The sequence below is a fragment of the Protomyctophum parallelum genome (genome assembly GCF_964188405.1).
Source record: "Protomyctophum parallelum genome assembly, chromosome: 21".
NCBI lineage: Eukaryota > Metazoa > Chordata > Actinopteri > Myctophiformes > Myctophidae > Protomyctophum > Protomyctophum parallelum.
Window position 1 is genome coordinate 35,599,616 of NC_139713.1, and position 19,845 is coordinate 35,619,460.

At 42.9% G+C, this 19,845-nt stretch overlaps 1 protein-coding gene across 1 annotated transcript in view; it reads left to right on the top strand.

Annotated features, from left to right (window-relative positions):
• hcn1 (hyperpolarization activated cyclic nucleotide-gated potassium channel 1) overlaps positions 1 to 19,845 on the top strand; it is a gene marked incomplete at both ends in the record, with an annotated part of 124,037 nt that overhangs the window by 64,965 nt on the left and 39,227 nt on the right. Inside the window, one exon of the mRNA XM_083793123.1 lies at positions 12,571 to 12,789. Coding sequence (XP_083649249.1) covers positions 12,571 to 12,789 — 219 coding nt within the window. The remainder of the gene's footprint in view (positions 1 to 12,570; positions 12,790 to 19,845) is intronic.

Here is a 19,845-nt window from a genome sequence, read left to right on the forward strand (position 1 = left end):
CGCCTATAACAACAACCCCCTGCGCGTTCATCTGAGCCATCTGAGCAGCCATCTGGCAGGGTAAAATGCAGAAAAGTACTTGAGCTATAGTGTCAAATCCATTACATTCGGCATAGGCACAACATGAAGCGCAGTGCCATTGTCCTGCACAGCCATGCCAATAACCACAATATAGCACGACCTTGAGCATTCTATTGCCATTTTGGCTTTTATACAACAGTTACCAACACAATATAACAATATATTCATATTGTGGACCAATTTGATATGAGATAAAACATGTTTTGTGAGTGTTATATTACTCTCCTTGTAAATACAGACATGAACTAGTCCCTGTTGACTCAGCCAGACCCCTTGAGATGGCTCTGAGCCAGAGAACTTTCAGCCAAGCCAGATGATTGTAGATCGCCAACCCCCCCCCCCCCCCCCCCCCCACACACACACACACACACACACACACACACACACGCGCACACACACACACACACACACACACACACACACTTTGAATGATCTCTTTTCCTCACTCCCCGTTCTTGCATCGATATTATTTGGCTCTCTGTCGGCTCTCTCCCTCCTTCTCTGTCATGGGGTCACACAGCCCATGGTTCTCCTCTCAGAGGGCTGATAGGGTCTGAGAGTGGATGGGTCTCCTGGGTAATGCTGATTGTAAATACTTGTCTCTTCAATTGTCCCCCTGCCCAGGCAGACCTCACTGACTGCATGCTCTAAGTCTAAGGCACTGGCTCATGTTATTAACTGAATTATTATAAGTTATTATTATAACACATGTGTTACAGTAGGTCACATGATGTGACTAACCTGTGTTATTTACCCCAGCAAACGTTGCCCACATCCCCACCTATATATCAAAAATCCTTTGCAGTAATTTCCTGCATAACTGCCATAATTAATCTTTTTTACCAAGATCCTTTTACAAAAGATGTGGCATAATAGCCACTCTATCGGTGAAATCCTAAAGCAATTTAAGATTATGAATGTTTGCTATTAATCATGCACACTACAAGGCTGTCAGGTGCCTTACAGCTGCATCCAGGAACCTGGAATGAATACAAACTTACTTTAACCAATCTGTATGTTTTTTGATTGATTATGTCATCAAACAATAAAAAATGCAGTACAGGGTACAGTCAGACATATTTGTCCAAAAGCATGGCACCAAAGAAAGAGCTTGCGGTGTTGTTTCCATTCGGGCCCCAAAGAGAACAAATAGAGATAGAGATTCAAATATTTAACAATATTTTAATATATAATAAAACATATATTTGTTATAAATATAGAGTACATATATATATGCCCCTCAACAAACAAGTTACAAGAGTTGTTTAATCTTGTTACTTCCAGTTGGGGAATATTGCCAAAAGTAAGTCCTTCCTGTCAACCCCAGACCTTGAAATGGCCATTCATGCATTTACCTCATCTCACTTAGCTTACTGTAACTCCCTTTTCTATGGCCTCAGCAAAATACATAAAAACCTATCTCCAATTAGTATAGAATTCTGCTGCCAGACAGTTAACCACCACTAAGAAACATGACCATTATAACTGTCATTTCCACTCAGTTCACATTTAAATTTCTTTGGTTGGTTTTAGTTTCAGTTGGTTTCTGCCCGACAGCAGATATGCTTGTCCCTTATGAGCCTTTTGCGTAGCTTTAGATCCTCAGATAGGCCCTGCTGGTTGTTCTTATATCCCCCCCCCCCCCCCCCTGGTTGAGGTGCTGTCATACTATGCTATTGAACCTGTTAAGCCCCTGCGTGGCTCTTTAGATGTTCTACTGGTTTTTCAGCTTATAGCATAGTTGGGGAAAGAATAGAAAGTGTACAAGTGTACAACACATTAACAGTGGATTTTGACATTTATGGCCCCAAGTAAAGCCCCCCCCAGGAGGACACCGATAGGAGACGTGCCTGCCTGACTATCATCATACATGCATCTCCATCGCAACACATTCCAAACCTCTGAAGATGCTATTGAAGATATTGCATGCTGTGCGTGCAATACAGTATATAGCACCAAAATAGGTTAGTGTGTAGATCAAAGGAGGGCAGAAAGCTTCAGAAGTTGGATCCTAAAGGCAAGAACACAATTATTTAATTGCTGTCACTCTCAGGTATACAATAGTATGCAGTATACTGTAGTGTATACTGACAAATAAATGCCAGAGATCATAATAAGTAGGAATTAAATATCCTCTCCTCTCCTCTCGTCCCCACTCCCAGTGCCGGTCTCATGCACATTTCAGGGTGGCAGAGAATATCAAAGAACTGCCGTCGAGGTATATAAATACTTAATTTCACTGTCTCCCCTGTCAGGGGAATGACTGCCAAGTGAGATATTCTCAGTCCCATAGGTTTCCATTGTCCTCAGCTGCTTTGGTTGCTGGAGGTTTAGCCCATTCTGACCGGGCACCCATTTTGGTGTTGGCATCATGTTATGCTTTAGCTATTGAAAAATAGCAGATCTACAAGCTCATATCAGACCTACAAGCTCGTATCGCGCCACTCGGTGGCGCGATACGAGCTTGTAGGTCTGCTATTTTTTGAAAAATCGAAGAACGACTGACATTTTTAGAATCTGATCTCAGGTCAGAATGGGTTCATCAGACCAGTGTGTGTCCAGTGGAAAACCTCGTATGAATCTGATCTCAGGTCAGAATGGTTTAACCTCCAGATGGAGCATGTTGCATCACGTTCTTTTGTCTGCGTTTTTGTTGCGTCACTCGTCCCTTCCTCCAGCTGTAAGGACAAGAGGGGAAGCAAAGAGGACTGCAGATATTGTTGAGTGCCGGCTGTAGTACGGTGGTTATGGTCGTTATTTACTTGACTAATGGCCTGACAGTAGCGTCTTCCTCTTTGGAAGTTGCATTTACTTAATCAACAGGCGAGATAATGTTGCTGCTGTCGAGGTGGGCGGGGTGAGACTGAGATCTGGGCCGTTGGCACGTTTGCGCGTGTGCGTGTGTGTGTGTGTGTGTGTGTGTGTGTGTGTGTGTGTGTGTGTGTGCGCGCGCATGCGTGTGTATTTTGTCACAGTGCATTTGCACATACGTACAGCACATTGGATTTGGCCTCTGCATTTAGCATATCATAAGTAGTAGGAGCAGTCTGCCCTTTATATGGCACCTGCAGGGAACAGTTGTGTGTGTGTGTGTGTGTGTGTGTGCTCCCTGGGCCGTGCATGCGCGCGCGCGCGCGTGTGTGTGTTCGTGACTGCGCACTTGCATGCCTCAGTGCGGCTGTCTGTGTGCTGTGTATCAGTCGGCCGGTCTGTTTGTCTGTGCTCAATGTCTTTGTCAGTTTCTTGTCATTGATGTATGGTAGCCGGAATTCCTGCATCGTGTCTGTAGATACTAAATGAGCTATTGATTTTCGTGGCATGGAAAAACCCCACCCTGTTGGTGACGATTATGTAAGACAAAACATGGACGCTGTGGGAACTGTGAATTGAGGTTTTCTGCATTTCTGCATACACATGGGCCCATAGGTTCTGTCTATAGGATTGATTGAAAAATGAGTTACAATGAGTACAGGTCAGGTGCGTGCAGGTCTCTGTGCATGTTTAGTGTGAGAGTGGGTGTACACGGCAAGGCTCATTAGAATTTTGATAGCAGCACAGTAATCCAGTGAGGACCTTTTGGCAGAATTAATGCCTGAGAGAGAGAGAGAGAGAGAGAGAGAGAGAGAGAGAGAGAGAGAGAGAGAGAGAGAGAGAGAGAGAGAGAGAGGGAGAGAGAGAGAGAGAGAGAGAGAGAGAGAGAGAGAGAGAGAGAGAGAGAGAGAGAGAGAGAGAGACAGACAGACAGACAGACAGACACAGAGAAGGAGAAGGAGAAGGAGACACAGAGAGAGAAGGAGACACAGAGAGAGAAGGAGACACAGAGAGAGAAGGAGACACAGAGAGAGAAGGAGACACAGAGAGAGAAGGAGACTGGCAGAGTATAAGAGACAGACAGAGAGAGAGAATTAGAGAGATACAGACAGAGCATGAGAGTAAGTGCGTGCGTGGCGCGTGTATACGCATGTGAGAGAGAGAGAGATGGGGTGGAGAAAGAAGGGAGGGTGTGGTGGCGATGGCCGGGGGAGCATAGAGCATAACCATCCAGGCCAGGGCATCAGTCACATCCACCGGCCTCTTTTGTCCTTGGACCTGCCACCATTTTGGCCCATCCATCTCTGTATGAGTCACATCCAATAGACTGCCTCGGTTCAGTTTATAAATTAGTCAGACGTTCTCCCCTCTCACATCTGGCTTCAGTCATGGTATGTTCTGTTCCCCGATGAGCTTGGTGAAGTACCGGATTTGCTCATAGTTCCTTGGAAATTGCATGTTGTGCTGTTCTTGTTGATAATAGCGGCCATTAACCACACTTGTCATGCAATTGTTAATTAGTGTATTGACTGTATTCTATAAAAGAAATCCAGCTTGAGTTTATGTATCAAAATCAAAATGTATTTGTACAGTACATGAAGCAGCCTCATGCTAAGGAAATAGCATTCAGGGGTCACGGTGGCACAGTCGGTTGTGCTGTCGCCTCACAGCTAGAGGTTCCTGGGTTCTGTGCTGTGGGCGCTGGGGGCGTGTTCCCTCCTCTGCGTCAGCAGAAGGGCCTTTCTGTGTGGAGTTTGCATGTTCTCCCCGTGTCCACTAGGGCAGGGGTTCTCAACCTGTGCGTCGCGACCCCTAGGGGGGGTCGCCAAATTATTTTGGGGGGTCCCCAAATTATATATAAAAATAAAATAAAATCCTTAATGATTATATCTGGTTTCAGTATTCATTTATGATATATTTTCTCTATTATTAAGGTTATTTTTGCAGTCAGTTTATGTTGGTGGTGGGGCGGGGGTCGTGAGACATGGCCACAGCATTTCCGGGGGTCCCTAGCCAAAAAGGTTGAGAACTCCTGCCCTAGGGTAGGTACCCTCACAAAAACATGCATCCTGGTGTTAACGTAACGTGTTCCTTCCACGCGCTACGTCCGGCCGGGGAAACTCTCCCCTGTCAGGTGAAAAGAAGCAGCTTGGACTCCTCATGCATAGAAGGAAGCATGAGGTCAGTCCGCTGGCTCCCCTCCAGGTTGTCAGAGGAAGTGTAGCGCCCAGGATTACACTGGCACTCAGGACATGATAGTACTTAGTTATGTGACTTCTGTGCATACATACACACAGTATTGGTATATGAAATCATTTAGATAATACAAATTCTGTAAAAGAAATTGCATCTATTAGTATATGTTTGTGAAGCACTGAATGTAGGCCTACATGGAATGTGCTATTCAAATAAAAAAACTATACTTTGTGCCTCTTTCACAATGCTATTCCTCCTGTTATTATAGGGTACATATATCCCTGAAGCACAACAAACTCAAATTGTTTACTTCTGGAGGGTCTCTGGAACAGCATATTTTCAGATGGGGGTCGGCGGCCAATTACATAACATTTTTGGGGTCCTTGACATGAAATAGTTTGAGAATCACTGACATAGAAACATGGGTTTTTCAGAACTTAAAGGAGCATTCAGTGATTTGGGTGTTTTGGAAAGGCCCCTCTCTATCCTGATTGGATGAAGGCTGGGCCACCTATAGCCAAAAACGAGGGTTTTTTGACCCCCAGGGGTTAACTGGGGACAGGGAGGAACTCATCTGACCAGTTTCATTGGCTTTCATTGGATCAAATCGACAGGAACTGGAGCACACACAGCCCAGGAAAAGTGTGGATAGTGGGGAGGATTATCACAAGTGATATTTGAATTAAGTGAAATCACCTTTAATGGGTTCTGCCACCTTCATGATCTGTCAAATACCATTAACAGTTTATATTTTGCGAGTCCAGATAGACTGCTGTGACTCCTGCTTGTTAGGCTTATCATGCAGATTTATAGTTTGATAAACAGCACGGCATGTTGGTCCCATTGCTCCTGACGGTGCTGTGGAAACACTGCGGTGTCCTTTGTTTGCTCTCGGTGAGAACAGCTTGTGGTTTGATTATGTAATTGATAAATAAAAAAAATGGTGCATCGCATGCGAGAGACAGCTTGCTGGGGTTTTTAGGAAGCTACATGATTGAGTAATTAAAAACATCAACTAATGGTTCGCTTTGTCTGAGAGTTTCACTGTGATACATGGGAGAACACATTAATGAAATTGCGGCCTTCTGTTTGATGAAAACACAGTTACTATAATCTGTGAAATATCTGCAACCTAGAAGTACATTGGAATGATGTACCCGTACTTAGTATTATGTGAACAGTCTAAAAGTTATTTTATTGAATAGTAACGGAAACGGGGATAGACTCGCATGTAGCCGTCAGGCTTGGGAATCAAACCCTTGACTGTCTGTCAGGAGCCATTATGTGTTTTCATTTTAGCCACTAGGCCCACAATCTACAAGTTTTGATTGATTTATTTAAGTTATATAAAAAAAAAGATATTATGCATTAGAAGGACAATATCATTCACAAGAACCAGGAACTTCTGTTTTCAATGAGTGAATGCATGTTAGATGCATGTTTTTATTTTTTTATTTTTTTATTTTTTAAGATATTTTTTTGCGGCTTACGCCTTTTATTGATTTTTGAAGGGACAGACAGTAGGCTGACAGGAAACGGGAGAGAGATGGGGGGATGACATGCAGTAAAGGCCGTGTCGGGTCCGGGAGTCGAACCCGCGGCACACTGCGACTGGATTACCAGTCCGGTGCCCAGACCGTTACGCTACGGCCTGGGCCGTTAGATGCATGTTTAACGTGGAGTTTGAAGTTGAATGGGGTTATATGGGGGGCATGTCTCATCAAATTATTTTGAAATATCGATCTTATTGAATCAAGTAGTGAGCGTGCTGTGGAGGGAGAAGGCTGTTTTCGTGTGAGCTCTGTAACAGTTTTATTTTTCTCCCTGCTCTCCCTCTATCCTAAAGGGGATATAGAAAACCCACCCAGTATATGGCCAGCCCTCATGTGAACTGCAATGACTATCTCTGCATGTGTGCATGGATGTGTGCATGACTGCATATGCGTGCATGTGGGTGTGTGTGAGTATGCTGGATGTGTGCCTCAAGTTTCACCTTATAACTTCTATTCTGTCATTTCCTCTGCACAGAAGAAAATTTCTGGCTATTTACTTGATTTAGTTTAGATTCATCTCGACTCCTCACTCCACCAGGGCGAGCTGCTGGAGTGGCGCAATCTAAATTATTTTCATTATTGGAGCTGACAAGTGTAATTATCAGATAATCTTCTCATCAGTGTGTGAAAGAAAGAACTAATGGAGACCTAATTGTATCTATAGATGAGTCAGCAAGAGATGATCATTCAGCTCAGCTATTGAATCCCAGTTGATGTGCACTTTGGTTTTAACCACTTCATTTCCACTTTGTCACAACAAATTGCTAAAATAGCGGCTCTACAAGCACACACTGTATGGTTGTGTGTATGTACGTGTTTGTACATCTGCTGTTTTAGCTATTTTTTAAATATTGATGCCGTGGCTATGCAGGAGTCTAGCCGTCTAGGTGTCTGTGTGTCCGGAGCGAATCTCGCAAAGAACGCTGGACCCATCAGCATCAAACTTTGTATGCACACTGCCAGTAGGCCAAAGAAGTATGCAGGGCTTAAAGTTCTTAGTCCTGGGGACGGATTTCAGTCCTGAGGATTTCATAGGCGTTATTTAAGGAGATCAGTGCAGATTTGCAAAAAGTAATTCTCAGTCTTGGGATTCTTTTTGGCTTTATGCCCTGAGTATATGTACCTCCACTTTTAATTTGATAAGAGAAGTCAAAGGGGTCTGATCAGGCTGAAACCTTGACCTTGAGTCATGAGAGCCATAGATATGTATGTGACTGACATAAAAGAAAACTATGTCACTACTCACTAGCCTGGCGTAGCCAGACTAATATCACTGCGTCAATTAGTCTAGAATCTCTGTGTGAAACCTGCGGTGCAACTATACGTACTGTACTGTAGCACTACTCATACTCTAATGTACTACTCGTACTTTAGCGTACTGTACTGTACTATTCATGCTCTGTAGGTTCACATGCACACGCCGCCCAACAGTGCCACCCCAGGTCACCTAGCCTAGCGCAGCTGTCCGTACTCACGGATGGACATACATACATGGGGACGGATGGACGGACGGACATATACCTGTGTGTTGGAGCGGTTAGGCACCGCTCAAAAAACGAATGCCTCTGGTGATAAACCATATTTGCAAACTGGGCCCTGATTGGTCCCATACTACTTGAGTGAAATCCAATCACAACTGTGCGGTGCCAGTTGTGAGGGCAATTCTTTTTGCAATGTCAGATCTGTCAAATCCGCCAAATCTGCTGTGGGCATTTTTTTTTTCTTCAATGCCAGATGTCACAGGCTGGCCACATGAAATCTGAGAATATCAGAGCCACGCTGTTCCCATGTGGATAGAACAATGTCACCTGTAATGAAATGCCCCAAATAGGGGTGCCAAGTTGAAAGTAGTTTAAGAGGCTTTGGCACGAACGTCTGCTTAAAAACCTCAGAGACACCAGGGTGCGGACAGTGAGAAATTCCGAGTTGAATAACGGCATGGCAAGATTAACTATGTCAGCATGTGGGAGCGACAGTGATTAACTGTATTTCCTAGTGAATTCGTATTTCTTTCATAAGCTATATTCTGTTTTTGGGGAGACAAGGTATTCTGTGGAAGAAAAAGATTCCCCTCTCAGCACTTTCTGTTCAGAGAGGGGAAACTATTGGAGTCAGCAACTTGGCTGTTCCCACTACAAGGGTATACTGGAGAGCTGTCACATTTGTCCCCAGGATGGATCTTACTGGCTTTCACAGATGTCGGCAGGTGATGCTAGCTCAGTTGCTTCACAGCAGCTGAGGACTTAAGATCTCTGGGGAACATTACATGTTCTGAACAGACCCACCCCTTGTTGCTATACAGTATGTGGACAGTTTGGTTGTATAGGACCCCTAGAGTGACATGGGGTTCCCTGCTTGCCTTCATGTCCCCATGGGTTAACCACCTTCAACCTGGTATCACTAGTTTGGGCAGGTCCTATTATACAGTAGATCGCAAAATAGCTGATCCACAAGCTACAAGCTCACAGTGTGCGTGATGGATCTTGTAGCGTGTAGATTATCTGTTATCTGCCACCATCGTACAACAAAGTAGTTCTTAAGTGGTTATTCTTCTAAAGCACCTACAGTATACATTTTTATAAGCTAACATTATTAAGGGGCCAAGCCCGAAGGGACTTATGGTCCCTTATTGTATTTGTCTGTTTTTTCTTCTTCCACCAAAAATTGCAGTTCTGGCTTAAAGGGACACTTCATCGTTTTTGCAAAAAATATATGTTAATGACGTTTAGAAGATTTAGAACACTTTCCTGGAGGTCTTTATGTGTGTAATTTGTGGTTTTAGATATTTTAGATTTTAGCAGTGAGCCCAGTGTGTCTGATGTCATGGACACTGGGCTCACTTCCTGGACTACAATTCCCATAATGCTTTGGTGCACTGGGACACTGGGCTCACTGCTAAAATCTAAAATATCTAAAACCACATATATTACACACACAAAGACCCAGAGGAAAGTGTTCTAAATCTTCTAAACGTCATTAACATATCTTTTTTTTGTAAAAAGGGTGAAGTGTCCCCTTAAAGGTATATTCAGTGATTTCACTTAATTCAAATATCACTTATTTTTTTGTTTTGTTGTGATAATCCTCTCTACGATAGAGTGTGCTGACCATATAAGGAGTTCCTCCCTGTCCCCAGTTAACCCCTGGGGGTCAAGAAACCTTAGGTTTCATTTTTGGCTCTCTATCCTGATTGGATGAAAGGCTTTGCCACCTAGCCAAAAACGAAACCTAAAGTTTTTTGAGTGAAATCACTGAATATACCTTCAACTGTGCATTATTATTATTATTATTATTATTATTATTAATGATACGTAGCTTGCGGAGTTAGTTCAGTCAGATATACTCAAGGGGTTTCATGCCGTGCTCAAGGGCGCATACATAATGGGGTTAAAATGCTGCATTACTATGTGGGCGTATTCAGTGTGTGCAAGACCCACATGTCATTCGCTGATGTGGCAGTCAGCTGACCATTGGGCGTGCTACTTAAGCTCACTGGACAGCATGCTCTTCCTGCCTTCCTTCTAGGACAAATAAAGAGGATAGAGCACAGAGGTGCGGCCCGGTCTCCTGCAGGAGGTTTGCACATGCTCAGTGTAAACAGGAACTGCGATGATGGAGTGTTCCAGCAGAGGTGCTAGATAGAAAGCTCATAACTTGTGTTGTAAATAATGAGATCCAGAATAGTCACCCTTCCCTTTTCAAATGTTTTATATCATCCACAGCACTTGAATGAACAGTATCCATGTTCCTTTGTCATTTCCTTTGTCATTTCACAAGTTTGACACATGTACTAAAGAACATGGAGAATCCACAAAAGAAAATAATTAACATTTAGTAAATGTACTTGTCCTTTATCTTTCAGTTTGTTATACCCCATATATTTTCCACGGTATTTTCCAACATATTTTTTTATATCCTTTTTATTATTTCAGTTCAGGGTCAGCAACTCTCATGCACCTCTAGCACCTCTGCTGGAACACTCCATCATCGCAGTTCTTGTTTACACTGCACATGTGCAAACCTCCGGCAGGAGCCCTGGCCGCACCTCCGTGCTCCATCCTCTTTATTTGTCCTAGCCTTCCTTCTGCTTATGGTTCCTGGTTGTTATGTGATGTTTTCTCCCACCACCACCCCAGCACCACCGGTGGGCTCTGTTATTTATGTTCCCCATGGGTTTTTTTATTTATTATCTATCTCCCTGCTCTTAATGTTTAATGATGGTGTTTGATTGTGCCGAGCAGGGAGAAAATGCAGCAGAGCCGAACGCCAAGATAATATATTATATGCACACTTCTATTCTCATTCTATAATAAATATTGGTTAAATCTATTCGTGAGTTGTCTGACTGAATTATTATTATTATTATTATTATTATTATTATTATTATTATTATTATTATTATTATTATTATTATTATTATTATTATTATTATTATTATTATTATTATTATTATTATTGTAGACAGGAAAAGATCCAAGAGCTGATTGTCTGTATTACCGGTAATCATTAGTGAGACAAACAGTACAATGCAGCGATATATTCAGAGACTTTAAATTCTACTGTGAACAGGAATGGATAGGGGAGGTAATAGCAAATCAACTGAAGTCATCATCAGACTATAGAGCTGTTTACTCTGGTGATTTAGTGTTGTTGCAACCGGCGATGATCAATTTCATTTGATTGGCATTGAGCTTATAAATGCTTTCAGCTGTGATTGAAATTGTGGCACTGTTGTGATGGCTGCTGCAGTGTCCATCGCTGACAGGTGATTCACTTTTAACTTTGACCTCATTGCTGACTCAACTCTACTTCTGTTCAAATCTCTGCAACCACAGTGCATAGAAATTACAACACATTATATGGAGGACAGTTTGTTTTGTTGAGAGCTTACAAAACTGCATCATGACGATTCATGAGAAGGTGATCCATCGTGTAAACAGCCGACGGGCCCGATTACAATTTACAAGGATGTATTCAAGAATGCATGAATGCAATTAACTTTTTTCAGAGCAAGAATTTTTTCATTCAACACACGTACTGCACCCATACAATCAGTGTGATGTCTCTCAAGTGTCTACACTTTTCTCCATGCAGAAGTCCAAGTAATATGCAGAAGAATTGACAAAAACAGACAAAACTACTTCCTCCATATTGACATGAGCTCAAAAGTCTACACAATTTTGGGACCGTTTTGTTCACATAACTGAATTCACAGCATTTTACCACTTTAACGTTTAAACCCATTGGCTGGAGTCCTACTTTTCCCCCCCCTCTGCACCAACTTTCTTGGCCCAACAAATGGCCGATCTACAAGCTCACAACGTGTCACATTGCAATGTATCGTGAGCTTGTAGGTCTGCTACAGTATATTCCCCAAACGTTACCAACACAATAGCGATGCTATACGCTATAGGGTTCAAGTGCTTAAAATGACCTATTGCCAAACTACTGTGTAAATCAGACATCTAAGAGTAAAACAAGTAAGCAGTACAAGCAATTGATTGTGATTGGATCTCACAGCCATCAGTCGCTTGACACCCAGCGGCAAATGGGAAGCCAAAGGGAAGTGTGATAAGCCTGAAAACGGAGTGAAAGAGAGAGAGAGAGAGAGAGAGAGAGAGAGAGAGAGAGAGAGGGGGAGAGAGGGGGGAGAGAGGGAGAGAGGAGGGGTATAGCGTTTAGTCACTCAGTATGAGCATTAGAGGCTGTGAAGCATGAAGGAGATGTTGGCAGGAGACTCTGTGGAGGTTCAGTGATCCATCAAAGAAGAGCCTGCCTGCTGGAGGAGAGCCTTCCCTCTCCTCTCACATTGCAGTAACCCCCCACTCTTTGTCTGTCTGTCTGTCTGTCTGTCTGTCTGTCTGTCTGTCTGTCTGTCTGTCTGTCTGTCTGTCTGTCTGTCTGTCTGTCTGTCTGTCCCTCCCTCTAGAATGACTCCTGGGGAAAGCAGTATTCCTACGCCCTCTTCAAAGCCATGAGCCACATGCTGTGCATTGGGTATGGTGCGCGGGCGCCCGTCAGCATGTCCGACCTGTGGATCACCATGCTGAGCATGATAGTTGGTGCCACCTGCTACGCTATGTTCGTGGGCCACGCCACAGCTCTAATCCAGTCACTGGACTCATCGCGCAGACAGTACCAAGAGAAGGTAAGCAGCCGCCCACATTATTATGATGTTTCACAGCAGGATACAGGCGGCAGGCCTACCTTGAAATCAACCACCGAATCGGCTATGCTGTATATATGCATAGTTGATCGGGGTTCCCCAGGCTCTCATAGGCCAGTTCCTTTATATGTCGAAAATAGACCTACAAGCTTTCAACGTGTCAAAATAAGTTGTGAGATTTCACCAAATGTTCACAACAGAATCAATAGGAAGGTTCAAGTGGCTAAGAGTTATCATATTCTACCCAAACCTAACTCTACCCGACCCAATGTTTTCGGGCTGGGCTGAAAATGTGTGCTAATTAGTTGGGCCGAGCCTCGTGGGTAAAAAGATTTTTTTCCAAACGATAAGGCCGACAGAAATGGCAGTAGTTCAATGCAGCTGAGATATTTAGTTTGTCGCCATCCAACCTTCCTAGCCCGTGTTATAACAAAACTGCTGAAAATAGCCAAAACTCAGCAAAAGTGTCCGTTTTCAAGATTTTTTTGTTGGATGGATTGATGGAGTTTGATGGATACGTGGCTTTGAGAACATTAAGCGCATAATAACACTTTTTTCGGATTTACGGGTAATTGTTATGGTAATTGTTTGGGCCGGGCCTGTTTGGGCCGGCCCAGTTAGGGCCCAATTAGGGCCAGGCCTTAATTTTGAGGCCCGAACTTTAGTTAGTGTAATCATGGATGCCATTTGTTAAATAATTGTGTAGCATTGCAAAGTAAAGGCCTTAGAAGCTTTATCTAAAGCTATTAAGAGGATTATGCATGATCTGACATGTCATCATTAAATGTTGTTTAATTAGGTGTGGCATAGTAGGAAATCTAGAAAACCACTGGGCCAATCAGCACCAAATGTCTTGTAGCTGGCAGTAGGCCAAGGAAGTAAATTCCTGAATATCTTTCACATAGTGATTTTTTGTGTGTTTGAGAATAGTTTTTAAGGGTCTCAGATCTACCGTACTGCTGTCCCCCAATATTTAGACAAGACTAAAGTCATCAATATGATGATAATAATAATAATAGAAGGTTAAAAACAGGGTATAAAAAAACAAAAAAAACAGTGCAAAGCGACAGTTCAACACAAAAAGGCCTTCCGAAACAGGAAGGTTTTCAGGCCTGTTTTAAAGCATTCCACAGACAGTCTGCGGCACTGTCAGGTCCATGGGGAGGCTGTTCCATAGGCGTGGTGCTGCCGAGCAAAAGGCCCGGTCCCCCATGGTGCGCAGTTTGGTGTCAAGAACCTGGAGTAGGAGTTTGTTTGCAGATCTGAGGGTGCGGGTGGAGGTTGTTTTTGGAGGGTTGATTATTGTCTGTAGGTAGGGAGGGGCGTGTCCGTTTATGCAGTTGTAAGTGATCGGCAGGACCTTGTAGTCGATCCTGGCTGTAACGGGGAGGCAGTGCAGTGTGAAGAGGATGGGTGTGATATGGTCATGTTTGCGGACTCTCAGGACCCTGGCAGCGCTGTTCTGTATGTACTGCAGCTTCTGTACATTTTTGCCAGGAATCCCAATGAAGAGGGCGTTGCAGTAGTCCAGTCTAGAGGAGATAAAGGATCTTCTCTGCATCTGACTGGGTTAGAAGGGGACGGAGTTTGGAGATGCTTTTGAGATGGTAGAATGCGGTTCCGCACAGATGCTTTTCACGTTGATGTCATCAACGTGATATCAGAGACGGACAGGGAAGCCATGCTGATATTAGTACTCGCTTGTTGTTGTGTTTAATCATTCTTACACTGCAGTGAAAAAGATACCTCTTGAAATGTGCTTTCACTTTGGATTTTCCCCTTGGCCTTCTTCTTTAGCCTTCTAATGAGGCCAAAGTTTCCACAGATTGTATTCTGATATAGGGAAAGGATTTTGCCTCCAAGCAGATCAGACGTTAGGGCATGAAGGAGGGGTTCACAGACAGAACCAAACCTTTATTGCCTGTGAATACGTTTCACAGACTTTGTTCCTCTCTCTCGACTTTATCCCCTTATTACATCACCTTTTTTGTGTAGGGTGATTATCCAGCGATTCAGCCCAGCCACCATCTGTGATGTTGAATTCCCTGTACACATGGGCATGTATACTGGCTCATTCCTTTTTCACAAATCCAAGTTTAACTCCCAATTCTCCCTATTGTATTACGTATACCTCCAGGGATCAATAAAGATTGATCTTTTTTCTTACATTTTTATCCCACAATTTTGCAACCCATTTTTTTCCACCCAGTATCAATTATCTAATGTAATCCTGGGTGCTACACTTCCTCTGCCAACCTGGGGGGGGGGCAACTGACCTCATGCTTCCTTCTATCTACAGTATGCATGAGGAGTCCAAGCTGCTTCTTTTCACCTGACAGGGGGGGAGTTCCCCCGGCCAGACGTAACGAAGGAACACGGTATTCCGACCAGTTCCTTTCCCCTCCATCAGGCGCCCCGGCTGGCCAGGGGGAGGTAGTTTAGTTTTTTGTGAAGGTATACCTATCCTCAGGGACATGGGGAGAACATGCAAATTCCACACAGAAAGGTCCTTTCACCAACCCCGCCTCGGGTATGGGCACTGATGAGAGGAGAGAGCACGCCCCCAGCGGGAATCGAACCAAGCACCTATAGCTGTGAGGCGACAGCACTACTGACTATGCCACCATGCGCCACTTTTTTATATTTTGTATCTTAAATATGTTTATGGATTCACTGCTCTGGTGCTGGGTGTTATAATCATCTGTGATGTCATAAGCCACTTTGGAGCATGGCAGAAATGTGTTATCTGATACTGTACAGATAAATTAGCATGACTGAGATAAACAGATGACTCATAAAGTCATTTGTATTCATATACCGGTAGCTGCTATATAAATATAGCAGCTGATATGAATACAGAGTCAACTTGAACTCAATGTGCTTCACAATGAAACATACAAAAAGGAAAGGAAACAGATTCACCATATGATAGAGTTACCGACCAGAGAGGCCATCTGCCACACTTGCATTGTGGTAGCACACACGGACGCATAAGTTACCTGCATAAGACTGCAGAGAATGGCTTTTTGATTTTCACATTAATAACAAAAAATCCTTACTGTCATTCAAGTTTTACAGGTCCTTAATCATACCGATGACATGTGAATACTAGATGAGCTGATATATGAGCACACGTGAATGACGCACGCACGCACGCGCGCTCGCACACACACACACACACACACACACGTACGTACAAGCACATCCGAAGACAGGACTGACACAGACACACATCAATCACCTTGTGAGAGGTACTTGGCAGAAGTCTTATCACGGTAGGACATACAGTACAGCATCATTAGGGTCACCTTGACTGTGACTATGCGAAGGCGTGCCCAAATGGGCTAAACAGTTTATTAATTTACACCCTGTGTCTAACTGCATTTGCTGTTATCGTTTGCTTCTAATATGATGCTGCGACCTTGCCAGTCCGTCCTGTGGTCAATGCGTCTCAGCAAAACGCCCCCTTTGTTCTACACCAGCGATTCTCCACCTGTGGGCATCAATATAACATCAATATCAAAACAGGGCCTGGTATTTCTTTCTTTAAACCTTTAAAACATATGTTTATTGATTTTTCTTTACAACATCGTATTTTCAAAGCAATTATTCACATATATTTTCCCCCATACACCCACATGGCAGCACAAACACTAAACAAAATCTTCAAAGAAACATCAGGATGTGTCCATGAATACAAAGCAAAAAACAAAAACAAAATCCCACACAAGCAAATGCACAATGTCGAAACATGAGTTTTAATTGTGATAACAATAAATCAGAACTTACAGTAGGCCTATACTACACTGTTCCAAGCTGGAATACAATCAATTGATTGATCATTAAAATAAACATGCTCTGAAAAGGCAAATGCACGGCCCACCCATTCATGACCACTTAGCTTACTACTGTACCTTGTATCGAGTATTTGTATTTTTGGATACTGACTTTCACTCCACTACATTAATATTTCAAAGACAAATTTGTAATTTTGACTCAAAACGCTAGTTTTGTCTCTCAAAACTATTGCTGAACTATTTGTACCACAACTTTTTTTAACTTTGACCCCTCTGTCACATGGAGCTATTTTTTGTGTCCAGTATCACTATGCCAGCAGCAGCACAAAAACATAGTTCTATGTGACAGAGGGCGAGGGTCAAAGCTGCACTATATGGTAGAAATAGGTCAACAATAACAATTACGCTAGTTTTATGGACTAATTTATTTTTAATGAGTGGCCCTCACCAAAATTAATGAACGGAACTACTTAATATTCACCAAAACCAGACCAGAACTCCCACTACCGTATATTAATGGGAAGTATTTCCAAGTCCAAAAATCTGAACTTGAAAATAGCAGATCTACAATCTCACAATGCATAAATCTGCTATTTTGACTATTACTGATAGTATCTTAATCTTAATACAGCTGCATTGCTAATAAAAGGAAAATACACTTTGTAATCTGAACTTTATTACTTTAACTCAAGTATAAATTCCACAAAGCAACTTTGACTTTATAGCGCTGTAATATTTGGCCAGTATCTATACTTTGACTCAAGTACTGAGGTTGAGTACTTTGTCCTTCACTGATAAGGAGTTCCACTTCACAAGAGTAATCAGCAGGGGTGTCCTTTGGGGTCTCAAGGGAGGGCAATTGCCACCCCCTAGTGTTCACATTTAAGCTCAAACTTTTATGCATTTTTTCCCCAACTCAAGATTTCTTTAATCTAAATTCTGAGATCAACACTGACTCACTCCCATCCATCAACATATGTTTATTTTCTTTATTTTTTTGAGGGGCGCTAGCCCCTCCTATATGCCCAGCTTTGTGTGTGTGCGTGTACCACGGAAATTATTTGATTGGCTAAGCACGGAATGTATGCTGATGATGTATGCTGATTTATATATATTATATATGCAAACTCCAGACAGAAAGGCCCCACAGGCAAACATCCCCCCCTCGGTTCAGGGCCAGAGCTGACTATGTGGCTTCCATGTGTGGTTAGGGTTAGGGACATCCCCTATTTCTTTCTGAAATAACGCCTCTGGTTATCAGGACAAGATCACAAGCTATGTATGGAAGACATCTTCTGTAGGATTCAGAAGTGATAATATTTCTACGTCACTGTCCTGTGACAGATTGAGCTCTTCCACACACTAATAATCACCAGCATCTATCTAGCCATTGTTTTAGGTGTTATCATGGCCGCCTCAGTGCTTTGATACCAGATTAGAATAAATCAATGGACTCCACAATGATGAGAGAACATGGAGAGATTGGGTTGGATAGGGCAGTCTGCTTTTAGCACATGCAATTATAAAACTGATAACTATTTTATTCAGCCTTACAGAAAACCACAGGCAGAGAAAGAGAAGAGAGATGCGAAACAAGACAGGGACATATTTTTTACTGGCAAGGGCTATTGAAATATTTCAATTTGAATGAGTGTTTGTTTAGAAAACTGCAGTCATGCAGTTATGTTGTTTTTCGAGGACAGAGGCTTCTTCGTTCCTGAACCTTTTATGAGAGCGGTACCATAGGATTCAATGAATTTCAGTTGAACATTTCACGTAGGAGAAAAGAAAGGAGGGACACCCGCACACCGCCACTTGTCAGGTTGAACATTTCAGCAATGCCAAATACTCTTGGTGGCTGCATGGGGTGGTATAGCGTAGGCTACTAGAAAGTAGAAAGATGAAGGTTGAGGTGGCGGAGGAAAAGCTTTGCCAGCAGCAGTTTGTGAGGCAGCATTGATGTAGCAGAGATCAGTATACTATAGGAGGGACCGCTTTGTTGTGAGAATGGGCTGTGATTCATGCCTGGCTAATTAGAAATGGAGGTAATCAGGCTGATTACAGCTGGGGTATATGATGCTTATGTCCTGCATGAACTAGTGACTATAGAGAATGGAAGCTGTCATCTGTTGTCATTTCCGTTCACGGAAATATATTTTAAAATATCTTTACATGTTATGTTCGAATTTCCATTTCTAATAAGCAGCAAGCTATATATGCTTCGATTGTTTATTATTTATTTATAGGACAAATCTGCGTGACTCTAATGATGAAACGGAAGCGGGGACGCGCGTCACATCTGCTTTATCCTCTGATTATTTTCAGAATACCACTTATTATTATAGTCTGCAATATTTTTGCAGACTTTTTTCGCAGACAAATTGAGCTACTGCACCTGCAAAATTCACATGTTTTTTTTTTTAGTGCTGTGTCACTGACTCACCAGCACAGCTGATGGAGGATCAGGATGCCAGACTGAGAGGAGCTTCTAGTGCACAGAAAAATCCACTGCGGATTTCACTGGATTTGACTGTGTAATGTCACAGCTATAATAATAGCCTTGACTTGACATTCTAATCAGTGGCAGAGATGATAATTTAAATAGTGATGAGGCAAATTAAATTTCCCCATTTGCATATTGTGGTTGTTGGCATGGTTCTGTATGTCTCTCAGCCAATCACAATGTGTGGTTGGAACTAGTTGAAAGCATCCAACATGCGTATATGACAGACATTTGCAAAGCTTTTGAGGGATGCATTTGGTTAAACAGCAGCGGCACCTTGTATACATGCAGACAGCACCTTGTATACAGAGTCACATTACACTACAGTAGAATGTATCCACAGGTTTTTATCAAGCAACAATTGTTTGCTTACAGAGCTGTTATTCTTACCCGCGGGTGATTTTAAAAGAAGTGGACATAATATCTGACAGAGTGGTCGAATGAATCCTCGACGCAGCACATTCCACTGGAAATAAATGACAGCAAGTCACCCGTAGAAGTCGCTGTTTGAGTGATGGACAGACAAGTCTCCTCCTATAGTACTTGATATAGTGTACGCATATGCTTCATGACAAACGTGTTTAATCCACAGCCCAGCGCATCCTTTTGATGTCCCTCCAGGGAGTTCTATGACAACGTAAAGGCTGTGAGTGTCACGTTCATGTGTGTGTGTGTGTAGCTGAATCCAGCTTGGGCTGATTTGCCGCATGGCTGTGCAGATCAGAGGAGCAACAGGGA